General features: G+C 49.1%; 1 protein-coding gene and 1 long non-coding RNA gene across 2 annotated transcripts in view; both read left to right on the top strand.

Moving 5' to 3' along the window:
- LOC134572088 (uncharacterized) overlaps positions 1-18793 on the top strand; it is a 129357-nt gene that overhangs the window by 33906 nt on the left and 76658 nt on the right. The window lies entirely within an intron of this gene.
- Positions 2682-18793, top strand: part of CORO1A (coronin 1A) — a 28524-nt gene continuing 12412 nt past the window's right edge. Inside the window, exons 1-2 of the mRNA XM_063430896.1 lie at positions 2682-2765; positions 13132-13337. Coding sequence (XP_063286966.1) covers positions 13140-13337 — 198 coding nt within the window. The 5' untranslated portion in view covers positions 2682-2765; positions 13132-13139. The remainder of the gene's footprint in view (positions 2766-13131; positions 13338-18793) is intronic.

The following is an 18793-nucleotide window of genomic DNA, read 5'->3' as shown; positions in this document are numbered from 1 at the left end:
GGCAGGAAGATAGTAAAGGGGTAGTTGCAGTAATTTGATCGGATCGAGGGCAGGAAGATAGTAAAGGGGTTGTTGCAGTAAGTTGATCGGATCGAGGGCAGGAAGATAGTAAAGGTGTAGTTGCAGTAAGTGGATCGGATCGAGGGCAGGAAGATAGTAAAGGGGTAGTTGCAGTAATTTGATCGGATCGAGGGCAGGAAGATAGTAAAGGGGTAGTTGCAGAAAGTTGATCGGATCAAGGGCAGGAAGATAGTAAAGGGGTAGTTGCCCTTAAGTTGATCGGATCGAGGGCAGGAAGATAGTAAAGGGGTAGTTGCAGTAAGTTGTTCGAGGGCAGGAAGATAGTAAAGGGGTAGTTGCAGTAAGTTGATTGGATCGAGGGCAGGAAGATAGTAAAGGGGTAGTTGCAGTAAGTTGTTCGAGGGCAGGAAGATAGTAAAGGGGTAGTTGCAGTAAGTTGATTGGATCGAGGGCAGGAAGATAGTAAAGGAGTAGTTGCAGTAAGTTGATCGAGGGCAGGAAGATAGTAAAGGGGTAGTTGCAGTAAGTTGATTGGATCAAGGGCAGGAAGATAGTAAAGGGGTAGTTGCAGTAAGTGTATCGGATCAAGGGCAGGAAGATAGTAAAGGGGTAGTTGCAGTAAGTTGATCGGATCGAGGGCAGGAAGATAGTAAAGGGGTAGTTGCAGTAAGTTGATTGGATCGAGGGCAGGAAGATAGTAAAGGGGTAGTCGCAGTAAGTGTATCGGATCAAGGGCAGGAAGATAGTAAAGGGGTAGTTGCAGTAAGTGGATCGGATCGAGGGCAGGAAGATAGTAAAGGGGTAGTTGCAGTAAGTTGATCGGATCGAGGGCAGGAAGATAGTAAAGGGGTAGTTGCAGTGAGTTGAAGGCCAGTAGTGGTGTGGAGACTAGGGAAGGGGACGGGTATCTTCCTTATTGTAAGAAGGAAATGGGTGAAGTAACAGACTGAGAGAGACAGTTACTGCAAGAGAGACAGACGGGGTTACTGACTAAACTCCGAACTGCAGGGAATCAAAATAGCAAAATAAAGTCTAAAACAACCGAACTGTCATTCTGATTTCAGCTTTATTACAGCTCAAAGTGTCAGAAATAAACCTAGAGAGAGAGAGAGAGAGAGAGAGAGAGACTGTTACTACAGGAGAGAGACTGTTACTACAGGAGAGACTGTGAGAGAGAGACTGTTACTACAGGAGAGAGACTGTGAGAGAGAGACTGTTATTACAGGAGAGAGACTTTTACTACAGGAGAGAGACTGTTACTACAGGAGAGACTGTAAGAGAGAGGGACTGTTACTACAGGAGAGAGACTGTTACTACAGGAGAGACTGTAAGAGAGAGGGACTGTTACTACAGGAGAGAGACTGTTACTACAGGAGAGACTGTGAGAGAGAGACTGTTACTACAGGAGAGACTGTTATTACAGGAGAGAGACTGTTACTACAGGAGAGACTGTTATTACAGGAGAGAGACTGTTACTACAGGAGAGACTGTTATTACAGGAGAGAGACTGTTACTACAGGAGAGACTGTGAGAGAGAGACTGTTACTACAGGAGAGAGACTGTGAGAGAGAGACTGCTACTATAGGAGAGAGATTGTGAGAGAAAGACTGTGAGAGAGAGACTGTTATTACAGGAGAGAGACTGTGAGAGAGACTGCTACTATAGGAGAGAGATTGTGAGAGAAAGACTGTGAGAGAGAGACTGTTATTACAGGAGAGAGACTGTGAGAGAGACTGCTACTATAGGAGAGAGATTGTGTGAGAAAGACTGTGAGAGAGAGACTGTTACTATAGGAGAGAGACTGTGAGAGAGAGACTGTTACTACAGGAGAGACTGTGAGAGAGAGAGACTGTTACTACAGGAGAGATACTGTGAGAGAGAAACTGTTACTATAGGAGAGAGACGGTGAGAGAGAGACTGTTACTATAGGAGAGAGACTGTGAGAGAGAGACTGTTACTACAGGATAGAGACTGTTACTACAGGAGAGAGACTGTTACTACAGGAGAGAGACTGTGAGAGAGAGACTGTTACTATAGGAGAGAGACTGTGAGAGAGAGACTGTTACTACAGGAGAGAGACTGTGAGAGAGAGACTGTGAGAGAGAGACTATTACTATAGGAGAGAGACTGTTACTATAGGAGAGAGACTGTTACTATAGGAGAGAGACTGTTGATGTTTAGTAAATATGCCCAGAGAGCGTCTGCAGGGTGGGATACAGTAAAGAGATCCCTTGGCCATCAGGTAACACTCTAACCCTTATTAACCCTGTGTGTGCCATGGTGCATTGCATCATTAACCCCGCACACATCCAGCTAACCCTTTCTATCCTATTACCACATCCATTAACCCTTCCTGTGCCACAGACCTATTAACTCACAATTATTAACCCATTAAATATTAGGGATGTGCAGAGCTCCATTCATTAATCATTTCTCTCACAAACCCCCAAAAAACATCATCCATTTAACCCGTTCTATGCCATGTGGGAAATAACCTAACCCCATTTCAGACTGATACGTGCAGTGCCTCTATTAACCCCTTCCTCACCAGTGGAGACCTGTTAACCCCTCCTGTGCTGCAGAGGAGCAGAGAGCACACGTCTGGTTTCCTGCCCGCCCGCCCCCTCTATCTCTTTCAGAAGATTTTACAGTAAAAGCAGAACTTCAAATAAGAGTCAGGAAACTCTTACTGCAAAGCCTCACTCACTCAGCAGCAGAGCTCCACTCCACTCAGTAACGCACAGGTAGGAGCTGCATGCACTCACCCTAATCACTCACTGCCTGCACGCACATTCTGCTCCTCACTCACTGCCTGCACTCACACTCTCCTCCTCACTCACTGCCTGCACTCACACTCTCCTCCTCACTCACTGCCTGCACTCACACTCTGCTCCTCCCTCACTGTCTGCACTCACACTCTACTCCTCACTCACTGCCTGCACTCACATTCTGCTCCTCACTCACTGCCTGCACTCACACTCTCCTCCTCACTCACTGCCTGCACTCACTCACTGCCTGCACTCACACTCTCCTCCTCACTCACTGCCTGCACTCACATTCTGCTCCTCACTCACTGCCTGCACTCACACTCTCCTCCTCTATCACTGCCTGCAATCACTCACTGCCTGCACTCACATTCTGCTCCTCACTAACTGTCTGCACTCACACCCTAATCACTCACTGCCTGCACTCAAACTCTGCTTTGAGCTCAGTCTCTCACTCACTGCTTTGCGCTCATTCTCTCACTCACTGCTTTGCGCTCATTCTCTCACTCGCTGCTTTGCGCTCATTCTCTCACTCGCTGCTTTGCGCTCATTCTCTCACTCGCTGCTTTGCGCTCATTCTCTCACTCGCTGCTTTGAGCTCATTCTCTAACTCGCTGCTTTGAGCTCAGTCTCTCACTCGCTGCTTTGAGCTCATTCTCTCACTCGCTGCTTTGCGCTCATTCTCTCACTCGCTGCTTTGAGCTCATTCTCTAACTCGCTGCTTTGAGCTCAGTCTCTCACTCGCTGCTTTGAGCTCATTCTCTAACTCGCTGCTTTGCGCTCAGTCTCTCACTCACTGCTTTGCGCTCATTCTCTAACTCGCTGCTTTGAGCTCAGTCTCTCACTCGCTGCTTTGCGCTCATTCTCTCACTCGCTGCTTTGAGCTCAGTCTCTCACTCGCTGCTTTGCGCTCATTCTCTCACTCGCTGCTTTGAGCTCAGTCTCTCACTCACTGCTTTGCGCTCATTCTCTCACTCACTGCTTTGCGCTCAGTCTCTCACTCGCTGCTTTGCGCTCATTCTCTCACTCGCTGCTTTGCGCTCATTCTCTCACTCGCTGCTTTGAGCTCATTCTCTAACTCGCTGCTTTGAGCTCAGTCTCTCACTCACTGCTTTGCGCTCATTCTCTCACTCGCTGCTTTGCGCTCATTCTCTCACTCGCTGCTTTGCGCTCATTCTCTCACTCGCTGCTTTGCGCTCATTCTCTCACTCGCTGCTTTGAGCTCATTCTCTAACTCGCTGCTTTGAGCTCAGTCTCTCACTCACTGCTTTGCGCTCATTCTCTCACTCACTGCTTTGCGCTCAGTCTCTCACTCCCTGATTTGCGCTCAGTCTCTCACTCACTGCTTTGAGCTCATTCTCTCACTCGCTGCTTTGAGCTCATTCTCTCACTCACTGATTTGCGCTCATTCTCTCACTCGCTGCTTTGCGTTCATTCTCTCACTCCCTGATTTGCGCTCATTCTCTCACTCACTTATTTGCGCTCAGTCTCTCACTCACTGATTTGCGCTCATTCTCTCACTCACTGATTTGCGCTCATTCTCTCACTCGCTGCTTTGAGCTCATTCTCTCACTCACTGATTTGCGCTCATTCTCTCACTCGCTGCTTTGCGCTCGTTCTCTCACTCACTAATTTGCGCTCGTTCTCTCACTCGCTGCTTTGGACTCAGTCTCTCTCTGTTTCCGTTGTCCCCCCATCCTATTACTGTAATATCTCGACATTATTTATGCCGTGGCTACTGACCCCATTACTGTTCCCTTCCTCCATCTCTCTTCACTCTCACTTCCCCATTCTGTGTTCTGCACCGGGCTTTATTCCGCCGCTGCCCCATCTTACTTTTTACTCCAGTTGCCCCCCCATGACCTATTCTTGTCTATTATTGTGTAACTCTTGCCTTCACTCACTCAGACCTTCTTTAACTCATTCACTCTTCCATCACTAGCTCCGCTGTATCTTTTCGGTCTTGCACCCCTTCTTCCATCACTTCCTCCCCTGTACCTTTTCAACCCTGCACCTCTTCTTCCATCACTTCCTCTCCTGCACCTTTTAGGCCCTTCACCCCTTCTTCCATCACTTTCTACCCTCTACCTTTGCGGTTCTGCACCCCTTCTTCCATCACTTCCTCCCCTGTACCTTTCCTGCCCTGCACCCCTTCTTCCATCACTTCCTCCCCTGTACCTTTACTGCCCTACACCCCTTCTTCCATCACTTCTTCCCCTGTACCTTTCCAACCATGCACCCCTTGTTCCATCACTTCCTCCCCTGTACCTTTCCAACCATGCACCCCTTGTTCCATCACTTCCTCCCCTGTACCTTTCCAACCATGCACCCCTTCTTCCATCACTTCTTCCCCTGTACCTTCCCAACCATGCATCCCTTCTTCCATCACTTCCTCCCCTGTACCTTTCCAACCATGCACCCCTTGTTCCATCACTTCCTCCCCTGTACCTTTCCAACCATGCACCCCTTGTTCCATCACTTCCTCCCCTGTACCTTTCCAACCATGCACCCCTTCTTCCATCACTTCCTCCCCTGTACCTTTCCAACCATGCACCCCTTCTTCCATCACTTCCTCCCCTGTACCTTTACTGCCCTGTATCCCTTCTTTCATCACTTCCTCCCCAGTATCTTTACTGTACTGCACCCCTTCTTCCATCACTTCCTCCCCTGCACCCCTTCTTCCATCACTTCCTCCCCTGTACCCTTACTGCCCTGCACCCCTTCTTCCATCACTTCCTCCCCTGTATCCTTACTGCCCTGCACCCCTTCTTCCATCACTTCCTCCCCTGTACCCTTACTGCCCTGCACCCCTTCTTCCATCACTTCCTCCCCTGTATCCTTACTGCCCTGCACCCCTTCTTCCATCACTTCCTCCCCTGTACCTTTCCAACCATGCACCCCTTCTTCCATCACTTCCTCCCCTGTACCTTTCCAACCATGCACCCCTTCTTCCATCACTTCCTCCCCTGTACCTTTCCAACCATGCACCCCTTCTTCCATCACTTCCTCCCCTGTACCTTTACTGCCCTGTATCCCTTCTTTCATCACTTCCTCCCCAGTATCTTTACTGTACTGCACCCCTTCTTCCATCACTTCCTCCCCTGCACCCCTTCTTCCATCACTTCCTCCCCTGTACCCTTACTGCCCTGCACCCCTTCTTCCATCACTTCCTCCCCTGTATCCTTACTGCCCTGCACCCCTTCTTCCATCACTTCCTCCCCTGTACCCTTACTGCCCTGCACCCCTTCTTCCATCACTTCCTCCCCTGTATCCTTACTGCCCTGCACCCCTTCTTCCATCACTTCCTCCCCTGTACCCTTACTGCCCTGCACCCCTTCTTCCATCACTTCCTCCCCTGTATCCTTACTGCCCTGCACCCCTTCTTCCATCACTTCCTCCCCTGTACCCTTACTGCCCTGCACCCCTTCTTCCATCACTTCCTCCCCTGTACCCTTACTGCCCTGCACCCCTTCTTCCATCACTTTCTCCCCTGTACCCTTACTGCCCTGCACCCCTTCTTCTATCACTTCCTCCCCTGTATATTTCCGGCCCTGCATCCCTTCTTCCATCACTTCCTCCCCTGTACATTTCTAGGCCTGCAACCCTTCTTCTATCACTTCCTCCCCTGTTCGTGTCTTTACCTGCCCTGCAACCCTTCTTCTATCACTTCCTCCCCTGTACATTTCTAGGCCTGCAACCCTTCTTCTATTACTTCCTCCCCTGTATATTTCCGGCCCTGCACCCCTTCTTCTATCACTTCCTCCCCTGTACCTTTCTAGGCCTGCACCCCTTTGTCAGCGAGCGGCGTCCTCTCTTCCTGACACGCCGCTCGCGTCCTCCTCTCCTCCTCCCAGCGATAGCATGTATAACGCTGCACGCTGTGAGCCGGCACAAATATCTGAACGCCGGGGTCACTCACGTGACCCGGCGTTAAAGCTACAGCACAATAATCACGGTGGGAGGTATAGATATCCCCTACGTGTGATTGTTAATTCTGATTGGAAGTTATCCAATCAGAATTAAGCACAGGATTTAAATACTTTCCTTTTTGTCTCTCTGTGCCCTGTTCTGGTCTTTGGTTACCATACTGGCTCATACTGCACACCTGCAGCCTGCCGTTCAGGAGGCTGCTGCTGTGCCCGAACCCATGCCCACTCCAGTACCCGTTCCTGCTCACATAGTACATATGACACCGCCACAGCAATATAGCGGTGATTCAGCATTGTGTCGTGGTTTCCTCAACCAAATAGATATCCATTTGGTGATGAATCCACGTTCCTATCCCACTGACAGAACCAAAATAGCTTTTTTAATAAACCACTTGTCTGGGAAAGCTTTAGCATGGGCCAACCCCATGTGGGAGATACGTCTCCTATGTCCTTCGCAGATTTTTTGACAGCTTTCAAACGCACGTTTGATCAACCCGGTAGGGTTGCTTCTGCTGGCAAAGCTCTGCTTAGGGCCCGACAGGGTAACAGATCTGTAGCGGATTATACTATCGAATTCCGCACTCTAGCAGCTGAAGTGGTTTGGAATAACGACGCCCTAGTAACAGCCTTTCAGGAGGGTTTGGCTGCTTACATACTGGATGAAATAGCATCCAGGGAATTGCCTGTTCTCTTGGATGATGTTATAGACTATATGATTCTTATTGATAACCGTATTAGAGAGAGGCGTAGTCAAAGACGGCTGGATACACGGGTGTTACCTGCTTTACCCAGTACTGCATTACTAGCATTACCCGCTCCTAGACAACCATCCCCCGAACCCATGCAATTGGGTGCTACGGGGATAACTGAGACTGAAAGAGCATATCGCAGAAGGGAGGGGTTATGCCTTTATTGTGGAAAGAGGGGGCACCTCTGTAGTAGTATGCCTTTATTGTGGAAAGAGGGGGCACCTAATTTGCAGGAAAACTACAGCACCTAAGGCCTAGAGAGGGGTCGGCCTCGGGTGTTATGACCTTGTCCCCTCGTGTGTCCATCTCTAGACCATTTATTACGGTTTCTTTTTTGGTCAATAAAACCGTTATAACTACCAAAGCCTTGATCGATTCAGGTGCGGCAGACAACCTTATGGATGAGAACTTTGCTAAAACCGCAGCCTTGTCTTTGATCCGAAAGGCCACACCCTTGGCCGTTGAGGCCATAGATGGTAGACCACTTGAGAAACCTCTAGTGACCCATGAAACCCAAGAAATGCTTATGTCTGTGGGTGCTCTGCACAAGGAAAGGTTAACCTTCCAAATAATTGACTCCCCTACTGCTTCCATCGTTCTGGGATTCCCCTGGTTAGTTAAACACAACCCAGTACTTGATTGGGGTTGTTTAGATATACTCTCCTGGGGGGAATCTTGTCAACGAGACTGTATGGCCCATGTATGTCCTGTTTGTTTACTCAATGTGCCCACGGCTAAACCACTTTCTGTTTCTGTCCCTTCTGTGTATGCAGACCTTGCATTGGTTTTTGAAAAAAGGGAGACAGATAAGCTACCCCCACACCGTGACTATGACTGTGCCATAAACCTTTTACCAGGTACTATGCCACCTAGGGGTAAGGTCTACCCTATTTCTGAAAAAGAAAATCAGGTTATGGAGGAGTATATACGGGAATCCTTGAGTAAAGGTTTTATCAGAATGTCCTCCTCTCCTGCTGGTGCTGGTTTCTTTTTCGTTGCCAAAAAAGAGGGTGACTTAAGGCCATGCATAGATTACAGGGGCCTGAACAATATAACAATCAAGAACGCCTATCCTATCCCTCTCATCACTGAGTTGTTTGATCGTGTCAAAGGTTCTAGATATTTTACTAAACTAGACCTCAGGGGGGCTTATAACCTTGTTCGCATAAAGGAGAATGATGAGTGGAAAACAGCGTTCAATACACGTAGTGGACATTATGAGTATCTAGTCATGCCTTTTGGACTGTGTAATGCTCCTGCTGTGTTTCAGGACCTCATAAATGATGATATCCTTAGGGATCTACTGCATGTCTGTGCCGTGGTATACCTTGATGACATACTTGTATATTCTCCTGATTTAAAGTCACACCATACTCATGTGAGGATGGTGCTTAAGAAATTGTTGCAGAACGGTCTTTATTGCAAATTAGAAAAATGTTTGTTCGACCAGACTTCTGTGCAATTCCTAGGGTATGTCATTTCTGAACAGGGATTCAGCATGGATCCCTCTAAGTTGGAAGCCATACTGTCCTGGCCTCTTCCCCAAGGACTTAAAGCGATACAGCGCTTTTTAGGGTTTGCCAATTATTATCAGTTTATTTCCCCTATTACGAAACTAACTAAAAAAGGTATACACCCTAGGGTTTGGACTCCTGAAGCCCTTGAGGCCTTCGAGACTCTCAAAAAGGCATTTGCCACTGCCCCTGTGCTACACCTGATCCTTCCCTTCCCTTTGTTATGGAAGTGGACGCTTCTGAATCAGGTGTAGGAGCAGTGTTGTCCCAAAGATCATCGTATGACGAACCCCTCCATCCCTGTTGTTACTTTTTTAAAAGGCTGTCTGATTCAGAAAAGAATTACGACGTCGGGAACAGGGAACTATTGGCTAATGTGATGGCTTTTAAAGAATGGAGGTACTTATTAGAGGGATCTAGACACAAAATTTTGGTTATAACTGATCACAAGAATCTCTCCTATATAGCAGATGCTAAAAGGTTGTCCTCTCGTCAGGTTAGATGGTCTTTATTTCTTTCACGCTTTCAGTACGTTATTACATATAGGCCTGGTTACCGTAATGTCAAAGCTGATGCTATCGCCCGACAGTACGAACCTTTGGAGTCTATTGCCCCCGCACCCGAACCCATTGTACCTACGTCTCAGATAATAGCTGCTACTCGTTTGGTTATTTCGTCTCCTTTCCTTGATAGTATCAAGACATACCAAGCCCAAGCACCCTCTGAGACACCTGTTGGTTGTCAGGGCTCCGCGGGCAGCGGTGAGGGGAGACTGCAATCTGCTCGCAGCACTCACCCTCGGTCCGTCGCTGCCCGCGGTCCCCCCTCCTCTTACCGGTCGGCGAGCGGCGTCCTCTCCTCTTGACACGCCGCTCGCGTCCTCTCCTCCTCCTCCCCCCAGCGGCAGCATGTCTAATGCTGCACGCTGGGAGCCGGCACCCATATCAGTACGCCGGGGTCACTCACGTGACCCGGCGTTAAAGCGACAGTACAAAAATCACAGTGGGGGGTATAGATACCCCCCACCTGTGTTTGTTAATTCTGATTGGAAGTTATCCAATCAGAATTAAGGCTAGGATATTTATACTTACCTTTCCTGCCTCTCAGTGCCCTCTTGTGGTCTTTGCTTTATGTATTGATACTGAACGTGTGCTTTCTGGTTACGTACTCTCTGGCTTGTTATACTGACTTTGTGACTTTCTCCTACCCTTTGACCTCGACTTGTTTCTCGTTATTCTGTTTTCTGGTTCCCCTTACTCGGCTTATCTCCTGACTATTCTGTGTGTGCTTAGCCCGGCCACTCTAAGGTCCGGTACTGCACACTTTCTGTGTGTGTGTCTGTGTGTGTTAGCGTGTTGGGTTCCCCGAATCGTGACATTGGTAGACTATACGTAAAAGTAAAAGACAGAAAAAAGTTGTTAGCTTTATTTCACACCGCCAAAACTGCTGGTCATCGGGGGATTACCAAGACGTACAAGGGTCTCCTTCAACAGTTTTGGTGGCCTTCACTTAAACAAGACGTGGTGGATTATGTGCAGGCTTGTCATGTCTGTACACAGTGTAAGTCGCCTAATGTTAAACCCCGGGGACTCCTGATGCCCCTATCTGTACCCAAGAAACCCTGGACCCACTTGTCCATGGATTTTATTGTGGATCTTCCTTCCTCTGATGGACAGACAGTAATTTTGACTGTGACAGATAAAGTTCTCTAAAATGGCGCACTTTATTCCGCTTAAGAAACTTCCTTCTGCGGTTCAGTTGGCTCAGGTGTTTGCCAAAGAGGTGTTCCGGTTGAATGGTATACCAATGGATATTGTATCCGACAGGGGTTCTCAATTTGTCTCTCGGTTTTGGAAGGGCTTTTGTGCTGAGATGGGGATCTCCTTGTGGTTTACGTCCTCCTATCATCCACAATCTAATGGAGCTGCTGAACGGGCCAATCAGTCTGTGGAGTTGTATTTATGCTGCTTCACGAATGCACACCAAGACAACTGGTCTCGTCTTCTTCCCTTGGCTGAATTCGCCAGGAATACTGTGACTCATTCGTCTACTGGCTTAAGTCCTTTTATGGTTGCTTATGGGTTCCAACCCTCTGTCCTTCCCGGTGTATTCTCCGACAAGGGAATGTCCGCTTTGGACGAGCACCTCACCTCCTTACGGAAGATGTGGGATCAGGTCCATGTTGCTTTCTCTCGTGCAGTGGTTGCGCAGAAGAGATTCGCTGATCGCCGTAGGTGTGCGGCTCCTTCTTATGCTCCGGGTGATAGGGTTTGGTTGTCCTCTAGGAATCTCCGCCTCAGGGTTCCCTCGATGAAATTCACGCCCAGGTTCCTTGGCCCCTATAAGGTATTGCGTAGGATTGCGAGGGTACAGCGGGAATTTGTATGTATGGTATATGTATTATTAATTTTAACTTGAAAGGTCCCTGAAGAAGTTCTGTTTGAACGAAACGCGTTGGACCAGTGCCTTTTATTGTATTTATGAATAAATACCTTTTCTACCATACTTTGTTCCTGCTCTACTTTTGGTTCCGGATTTTAATATCTACAAGATCCAGCATATCCTCAGTGTGACCCCCCTACAGGAGTAGGTGGTGGCTATTTCAGAGCGATTTTCCTTCCTACATCTTGTGAGTGCACTCAAGAAAGTGTCTGTTATTTTATATATGTAACAGTCTTCACTATGTCTTATTAATTTTTATAGGTCCAGACAGCGTTTTCCCTGATATTTATATCCATTTGTTCGATTTTGGCACCTATGTGGAAAGTTGCCGTTGGGAAGCTGTTGCTAAGTTAAGTTTATTTATTTATTTTGTGTTTGCACAGTCTATTTGAGTGTGTATTTTGTGTAGGATTAATCCCGTGTCCTACTCCCTGGCATTGCCTCCTTCCATGCGTATACCCAACTCTTTTCACACCTCCCTTTTGAAGCCCTTACTCTGTAATCGGTTCTCTGGGTCTCTCAGGCGTTCCGATGCCCCCCGCGCGGTCTCTAGTGACGTGTACGAGGTGGCTGCTCTCCTTGATTCTCGTTTCTCTCGAGGTCAGTTGCAGTATCTGGTTGATTGGAAGGGTTACAGCCCTGAGGAGCGGTCTTGGGTTTCTGTCTCTGATTTGGACTCTTTTATCCGCTCCTTTCATGCACGGTTTCCTTTGAAGCCTTCGGCTTCCCGCCCTCCGGGCGGTCCTCGAAGGGAGGGGTTATGTCAGGGCTCCGCGGGCGGCTGTGAGGGGAGGCTGCAATCCTCTCGCAGCACTCCCCTCTCCCCTTACCTGTCAGCGAGCGGCGTCCTCTCTTCCTGACACGCCGCTCGCGTCCTCCTCTCCTCCTCCCAGCGGCAGCATGTATAACGCTGCATGCTGGGAGCCGGCACAAATATCTGAATGCCGGGGTCACTCACATGACCCGGCGTTAAAGTTACAGCACAATAATCACGGTGGGAGGTATAGATATCCCCCACGTGTGATTGTTAATTCTGATTGGAAGTTATCCAATCAGAATTAAGCACAGGATTTAAATACTTACCTTTCCTGTCTCTCTGTGCCCTGTTGTGGTCTTTGGTTACCTGTATTGCTGTTTGCTTGTGTTTCTCTCTGGTTACCGATTATTTGGCTTGTTTCTCCGACTCTCCTGTATTCTCCATCCCTTTGACCTCGTCTTGTTTCTCGTTTTCCTGTTTTCTGGCTCCCCTTACTCGGCTTGTCTCCTGGCTATTCTTGGTGTGCTTAACCCGGCCATTGCACCTTTTCCTCTCTGTGACCTGTTAGCGTGTTAGGTTCCCAGAATCGTGACACCCTTCTTCCATCACTTCCTCCCCTGTACATTTCTAGGCCTGCACCCCTTCTTCTATTACTTCCTCCCCTGTATGTTTCTGGCCCTGCACCCTTTCTTCTATCACTTCCTCCCCTGTTCGTGTCTTTACCTGCCCTGCACCCCTTCTTTCTCAATTGCATCATTTTACTGTTTGTCACTTCATGCCTATGTCTGCCCCTTACTTTCTGATTCCTTATTTTTGACCCACTTTCTACATTCTTTGCTACATTATACACATATTTTACGTAATGTCACATTTGATTCTCTTTATCTAGCTTTTTTTTTACTCGTCCTTTTCTTGCCTCTAATAAATTCCTGTCCATGTGTTTTCTTCCTGTAGCCCTCACCATGAGTCGGAAGGTGGTACGCAGCAGTAAGTTTCGTCATGTTTTTGGCCAACCTGTGAAGGCAGACCAGTGCTATGATGACATTCGTGTCTCCCAGAACACATGGGACTCTAACTTTTGTGCTGTAAACCCCAAATTTTTGGCAATTGTAGTCGAGGCCAGTGGTGGAGGTGCTTTCATGGTGCTGCCACTGTCTAAGGTGAGTGGACACTCATTGCTTCAACCAGTGTGAGACTCTGACTGTGTCAGGGTGTCTGCATTAATGTCTGTTGCTAAATGTGTACAGCTGTGTTCCTCTGTGTTTCTGAGTATTTCTGTAAGGGCTGTGTATTGTATCTGTATGTGTCTGCATGAGATAGATTTGTTTATGTACATCATGTTATCTGTGTGAGTGCTGTGTCTTTGTATATCATGTTGTTTGTGTGTGTCTGAGGGCTGCGTATGTGTGTGTCATATTATCTGTCTGTGTGAGGGTTGTGTTTCTGTGAGGGTTGTGTCTCTGCTCTGTGTGTTCTGGTATCTGTGTAAATGTGTATTTAATTGTATCTGTATGTGTCTCTGTGCGGGTTGTGTCTCTGTGTATCAAGGTGACTGTATGTGTCTGTGTGAGGGCTGTGTCTCTGTGTGTCATGGTATCTGCGTGTCTCTGTATGTCATAGTGGCTGTTTGTGTCTTTGTGTGGGCTGTGTCTCTGTGTGTATCTGTGTAAGTCTGTTTTTCATTGTATGTGTCTGTGCGAGAGCAGTGTATCATAGTATCTGTGTGTTTCTGTATGTCAGGATGTTGTGGTTTAGTGACAGGATGTAGCTGGCTCTGAAGCAGGTGAAAAGATTATTTGAATTTGAGCATGAGTAGATCTGAGATGTATCTGTGACTGTTAATTCACACAATTAGTCCTGGATAACGTATTGTAACATAAGCCCCACATTTATGTGGGGTGTATAGCTCATACAGTGTGTTTATGGTATATGCAATACATTGCAGGCAGTCAGACACAGATCTGATCAAGGTGACACACATAAATTCATAGGCAGAACCCAGGTAACACTCACACAATGAACAGAACTAGGCTGGTCATACTCATATTCAGGGGCAGATCTGGCCAGGTCACACTCACACTCAGGGACAGATCTGATCAAAGTCAAACTCACACTTTTGGCCGATCTGCACCAGGTCACACTCACACTCAGGGTCAGGTCTGGCCAGGTCACACTCACACTCATGGGCAGAGCTGAGCCAGGTCACACTAACACTCAGGAGCAGAGCTGAGCCAGGTCACACTGAAGGGCAGAGCTGAGCCAGGTCACACTCACACTTAGGGGCAGAGCTGAGCCAGGTCACATTCACACTCAGGGGCAGAACTGAGCCAGGTCACACTCACGAGCAGAGCTGAGCCAGGTCACACTCACACTCAGGGGCAGAGCTGAGCCAGGTCACACTCACACTCAAGGGCAGAGCTGAGCCAGGTCACACTCAGGGGCAGAGCTGAGCCAGGTCACACTCACACTCAGGGGCAGATCTGGCCAGGACACACTCACACTCAAGGATAAGATCACACTCACTGTCAGGTTTGCCAGTTAGGCACTCAGGGACAGATCTGCCTGGGTTACACTCACACTCAGAGCAGAGCCCTGTTAATTGTATACAATGGTCTCAGTGTGTCCCCGTGACACCCAGACTGTGTGTGACCTCCCCAGGGAGATGGTCTTATGATCAAGAATACAAAGTAAAGCAATAGACATGAGGAATTAACCCTGTCTGTACCAGACGACAGCACTCAACGTGTTCACCACTGTATCAGCCAATACTATCTGTGTGATCCATCTGAATGAGCTCAGATAACGCATCTCAGGCTGATTATCACTAACATTCCTTTCATTATCCCAATGCTCTGCACAATGCCCCCTCACCCCACTCTGCCCCCTCACCACACTCTGCCCCCTCACCCCACTCTGCCCCCTCACCACACTCTGCCCACTCACCCCACTCTGCCCCCTCACCCCACTCTGCCCCCTCGCCCCACTCTGCCCACTCTGCCCCCTCACCCCACTCTGCCCCCTCACCACACTCTGCCCCCTCACCCCACTCTGCCCCCTCACCACACTCTGCCCCCTCACCCCACTCTGCCCCCTCACCACACTCTGCCCCCTCGCCCCACTCTGCCCCCTCGCCCCACTCTGCCCCCTCACCCCACTCTGCCCCCTCAGCACACTCTGCCCCCTCAGCACACTCTGCCCGCCACCCCACTCTGCCCCCTCACCACACTCTGCCCCCTCACCACACTCTGCACCCTCACCCCACTCTGCACCCTCACCCCACACTGCCCCCTCACCACACTCTGCCCCCTCACCACACTCTGCCCCCTCACCCCACTCTGCTCCCTCACCCCACTCTGCCCGCCACCCCACTCTGCCCCCTCACCACATTCTGCCCGCCACCCCACTCTGCCCCCTCACCACACTCTGCCCCCTCACCCCACTCTGCCCCCTCACCACACTCTGCCCGCCACCCCACTCTGCCCCCTCGCCCCACTCTGCCCCCTCACCCCACTCTGCCCCCTCACCACACTCTGCCACCTCACCCCACTCTGCCCCCTCACCACACTCTGCCCCCTCACCACACTCTGCCCCCTCACCCCACTCTGCCCCCTCACCACACTCTGCTCACCACTCCACTCTGCCCCCTCACCACACTCTGCCCCCTCACCCCACTCTGCCCCGTCTGATTAGGTGCACTGTGTAGCTCTGGGCTCTCTGTTTTATGTGTCACATGTTGTTGCATATTGTGTTTTAATTTGTCTGTCACTCAGTGTGAATGGGAGATAGTGCAGAGTACACGTGTGTGTATATAGCTATGTATATATAATGTATTTACCTCATTAATATATAGCTTTACTGTGTGTACACATTACAGTGTGCATCACACCTTGTGTATGAAGACAGTGTAACAGTGTGTGTTACTGAATGCAGACAGTGTATCAGTGTGTCGGGGTGTTTGGATAGATTCTCGGGGTGATTGGCCAGCTTCTCGGTGTGTCGAAGTGATTGGTCAGCTTCCCAGTGGTTTAGAGTGATTGGGCAGATTCTTAGTGTGTCGAACTGAATGGGCAGATTCTCAGAGTGTGTCGGAGTGATTGGGCAGATTCTCAGAGTGTGTCGGGGTGATTGGCCAGATTTCCAGTGTTTCAGAGTGATTGGGCAGGTTCTCAGGGTGATTGGCGGATTCTCAGTGTGTCGGAGTGATTGGGCAGATTCTCAGTGTGTCGGAGTGATTGGTCAGATTTCCAGTGTTTCAGAGTGATTGGGCATGTTCTGAGGGTGTTCAGCCAGATTCTCAGAGTGTCGGAGTGATTGGGCAGGTTCTCAGGGTGATTGGCGAATTCTCAGTGTGTCGGAGTGATTGGGCAGATTCTCAGTGTGTCGGAGTGATTGGGCAGATTTCCAGTGTTTCAGAGTGATTGGGCATGTTCTGAGGGTGTTCAGCCAGATTCTCAGAGTGTCGTAGTGATTGGGCAGGTTCTCAGAGTGTGTTGGAGTGATTGGGCAGATTCTCAGTGTGTCAGAGTGATTGGCCAGATTCTCAGTGTGTCAGAGTGAATGGGTAGGTTCTCAGAGTGTGTTGGAAAGATTGGGCAGGTTCTCAGAGTGTGTCGGAGTGATTGGGCAGGTTCTCAGAGTGTGTTGGTGTGATTTGCCAGATTCTCAGTGTGTCAGAGTGATTGGGCAGGTTCTCAGAGTGTGTTGGAGTGATTGGGCAGGTTCTCAGAGTGTGTCGGAGTGAATGGGCAGGTTCTCAGAGTGATTGGCCAGATTATCAGTGTGTCAGAGTGATTGGCCAGATTCTCAGTGTGTCAGAGTGATTGGCCAGATTCTCAGTGTGTTGGAGTGATTGGGCAGGTTCCCAGAGTGTGTTGGAGTGATTGGGCAGGTTCTCAGAGTGATTGGCCAGATTCTCATTGTGTCAGAGTGATTGGCAGTATTCTCAGAGTGTCGGAGTGACTGGCCAGATTCTCAGTGTGTCGGAGTGATTGGGCAGGTTCTCAGAGTGTGTTGGAGTGATTGGGCAGGTTCTCAGAGTGTGTTGGAGTTATTGGGCAGGTTATCAGTGTGTTGGAGTGATTGGGCAGGTTCTCAGAGTGTGTTGGAGTTATTGGGCAGGTTCTCAGTGTGTTTGAGTGATTGGGCAGATTCTCAGTGTGTCAGAGTGATTGGCCAGATTCTCAGTGTGTTGGAGTGATTGGCCAGATTCTCAGTGTGTCAGAGTGATTGGCCAGATTCTCAGAGTGTGTTGGAGTGATTGGCCAGATTCTCAGTGTGTCGGAGTGATTGGGCAGGTTCTCAGAGTGTGTTGGAGTGATTGGGCAGGTTCTCAGTGTGTCAGAGTGATTGGGCAGGTTCTCATAGTGTTTTGGAGTGATTGGGCAGGTTCTCAGAGTGTGTTGGAGTGATTGGCCAGATTCTCAGAGTGATTGGGCAGGTTCTCAGAGTGATTGGGCAGGTTCTCAGTGTGTTGGAGTGATTGGGCAGGTTCTCAGAGTGTGTTGGAGTTATTGGGCAGGTTCTCAGTGTGTTGGAGTGATTGGGCAGATTCTCAGTGTGTCAGAGTGATTGGCCAGATTCTCAGTGTGTTGGAGTGATTGGCCAGATTCTCAGTGTGTCGGAGTGATTGGGCAGGTTCTCAGAGTGTGTTGGAGTGATTGGCCAGATTCTCAGAGTGATTGGGCAGGTTCTCAGAGTGTGTTGGAGTGATTGGCCAGATTCTCAGTGTGTCGGAGTGATTGGGCAGGTTCTCAGAGTGTGTTGGAGTGATTGGCCAGGTTCTCAGTGTGTCAGAGTGATTGGGCAGGTTCTCAGAGTGTTTTGGAGTGATTGGGCAGGTTCTCAGAGTGTGTTGGAGTGATTGGCCAGATTCTCAGAGTGATTGGGCAGGTTCTCAGAGTGTGTTGGAGTGATTGGGCAGGTTCTCAGAGTGATTGGGCAGGTTCTCAGAGTGTGTTGGAGTGATTGGGCAGGTTCTCAGAGTGTGTTGGAGTTATTGGGCAGCTTCTCAGTGTGTTGGAGTGATTGGGCAGGTTCTCAGAGTGTGTTGGAGTTATTGGGCAGGTTCTCGGTGTGTTGGAGTGATTGGGCAGATTCTCAGTGTGTCAGAGTGATTGGCCAGATTCTCAGTGTGTTGGAGTGATTGGCCAGATTCTCACTCTGCCCCCTCACCCCACTCTGCCCCGTCTGATTAGGTGCACTGTGTAGCTCTGGGCTCTCTGTTTTATGTGTCACATGTTGTTGCATATTGTGTTTTAATTTGTCTGTCACTCAGTGTGAATGGGGGATAGTGCAGAGTACACGTGTGTGTATATAGCTATGTATATATAATGTATTTACCTCATTAATATATAGCTTTACTGTGTGTACACATTACAGTGTGCATCACACCTTGTGTATGAAGACAGTGTAACAGTGTGTGTTACTGAATGCAGACAGTGTATCAGTGTGTCGGGGTGTTTGGATAGATTCTCGGGGTGATTGGCCAGCTTCTTGGTGTGTCGAAGTGATTGGTCAGCTTCCCAGTGGTTTAGAGTGATTGGGCAGATTCTTAGTGTGTCGAACTGAATGGGCAGATTCTCAGAGTGTGTCGGAGTGATTGGGCAGATTCTCAGAG

Source organism: Pelobates fuscus, chromosome 8, assembly GCF_036172605.1.
Source record: "Pelobates fuscus isolate aPelFus1 chromosome 8, aPelFus1.pri, whole genome shotgun sequence".
Lineage (NCBI taxonomy): Eukaryota > Metazoa > Chordata > Amphibia > Anura > Pelobatidae > Pelobates > Pelobates fuscus.
Note: the sequence above shows the minus strand (reverse complement) of the source record. Positions and strands in the feature narration are given on the sequence as shown.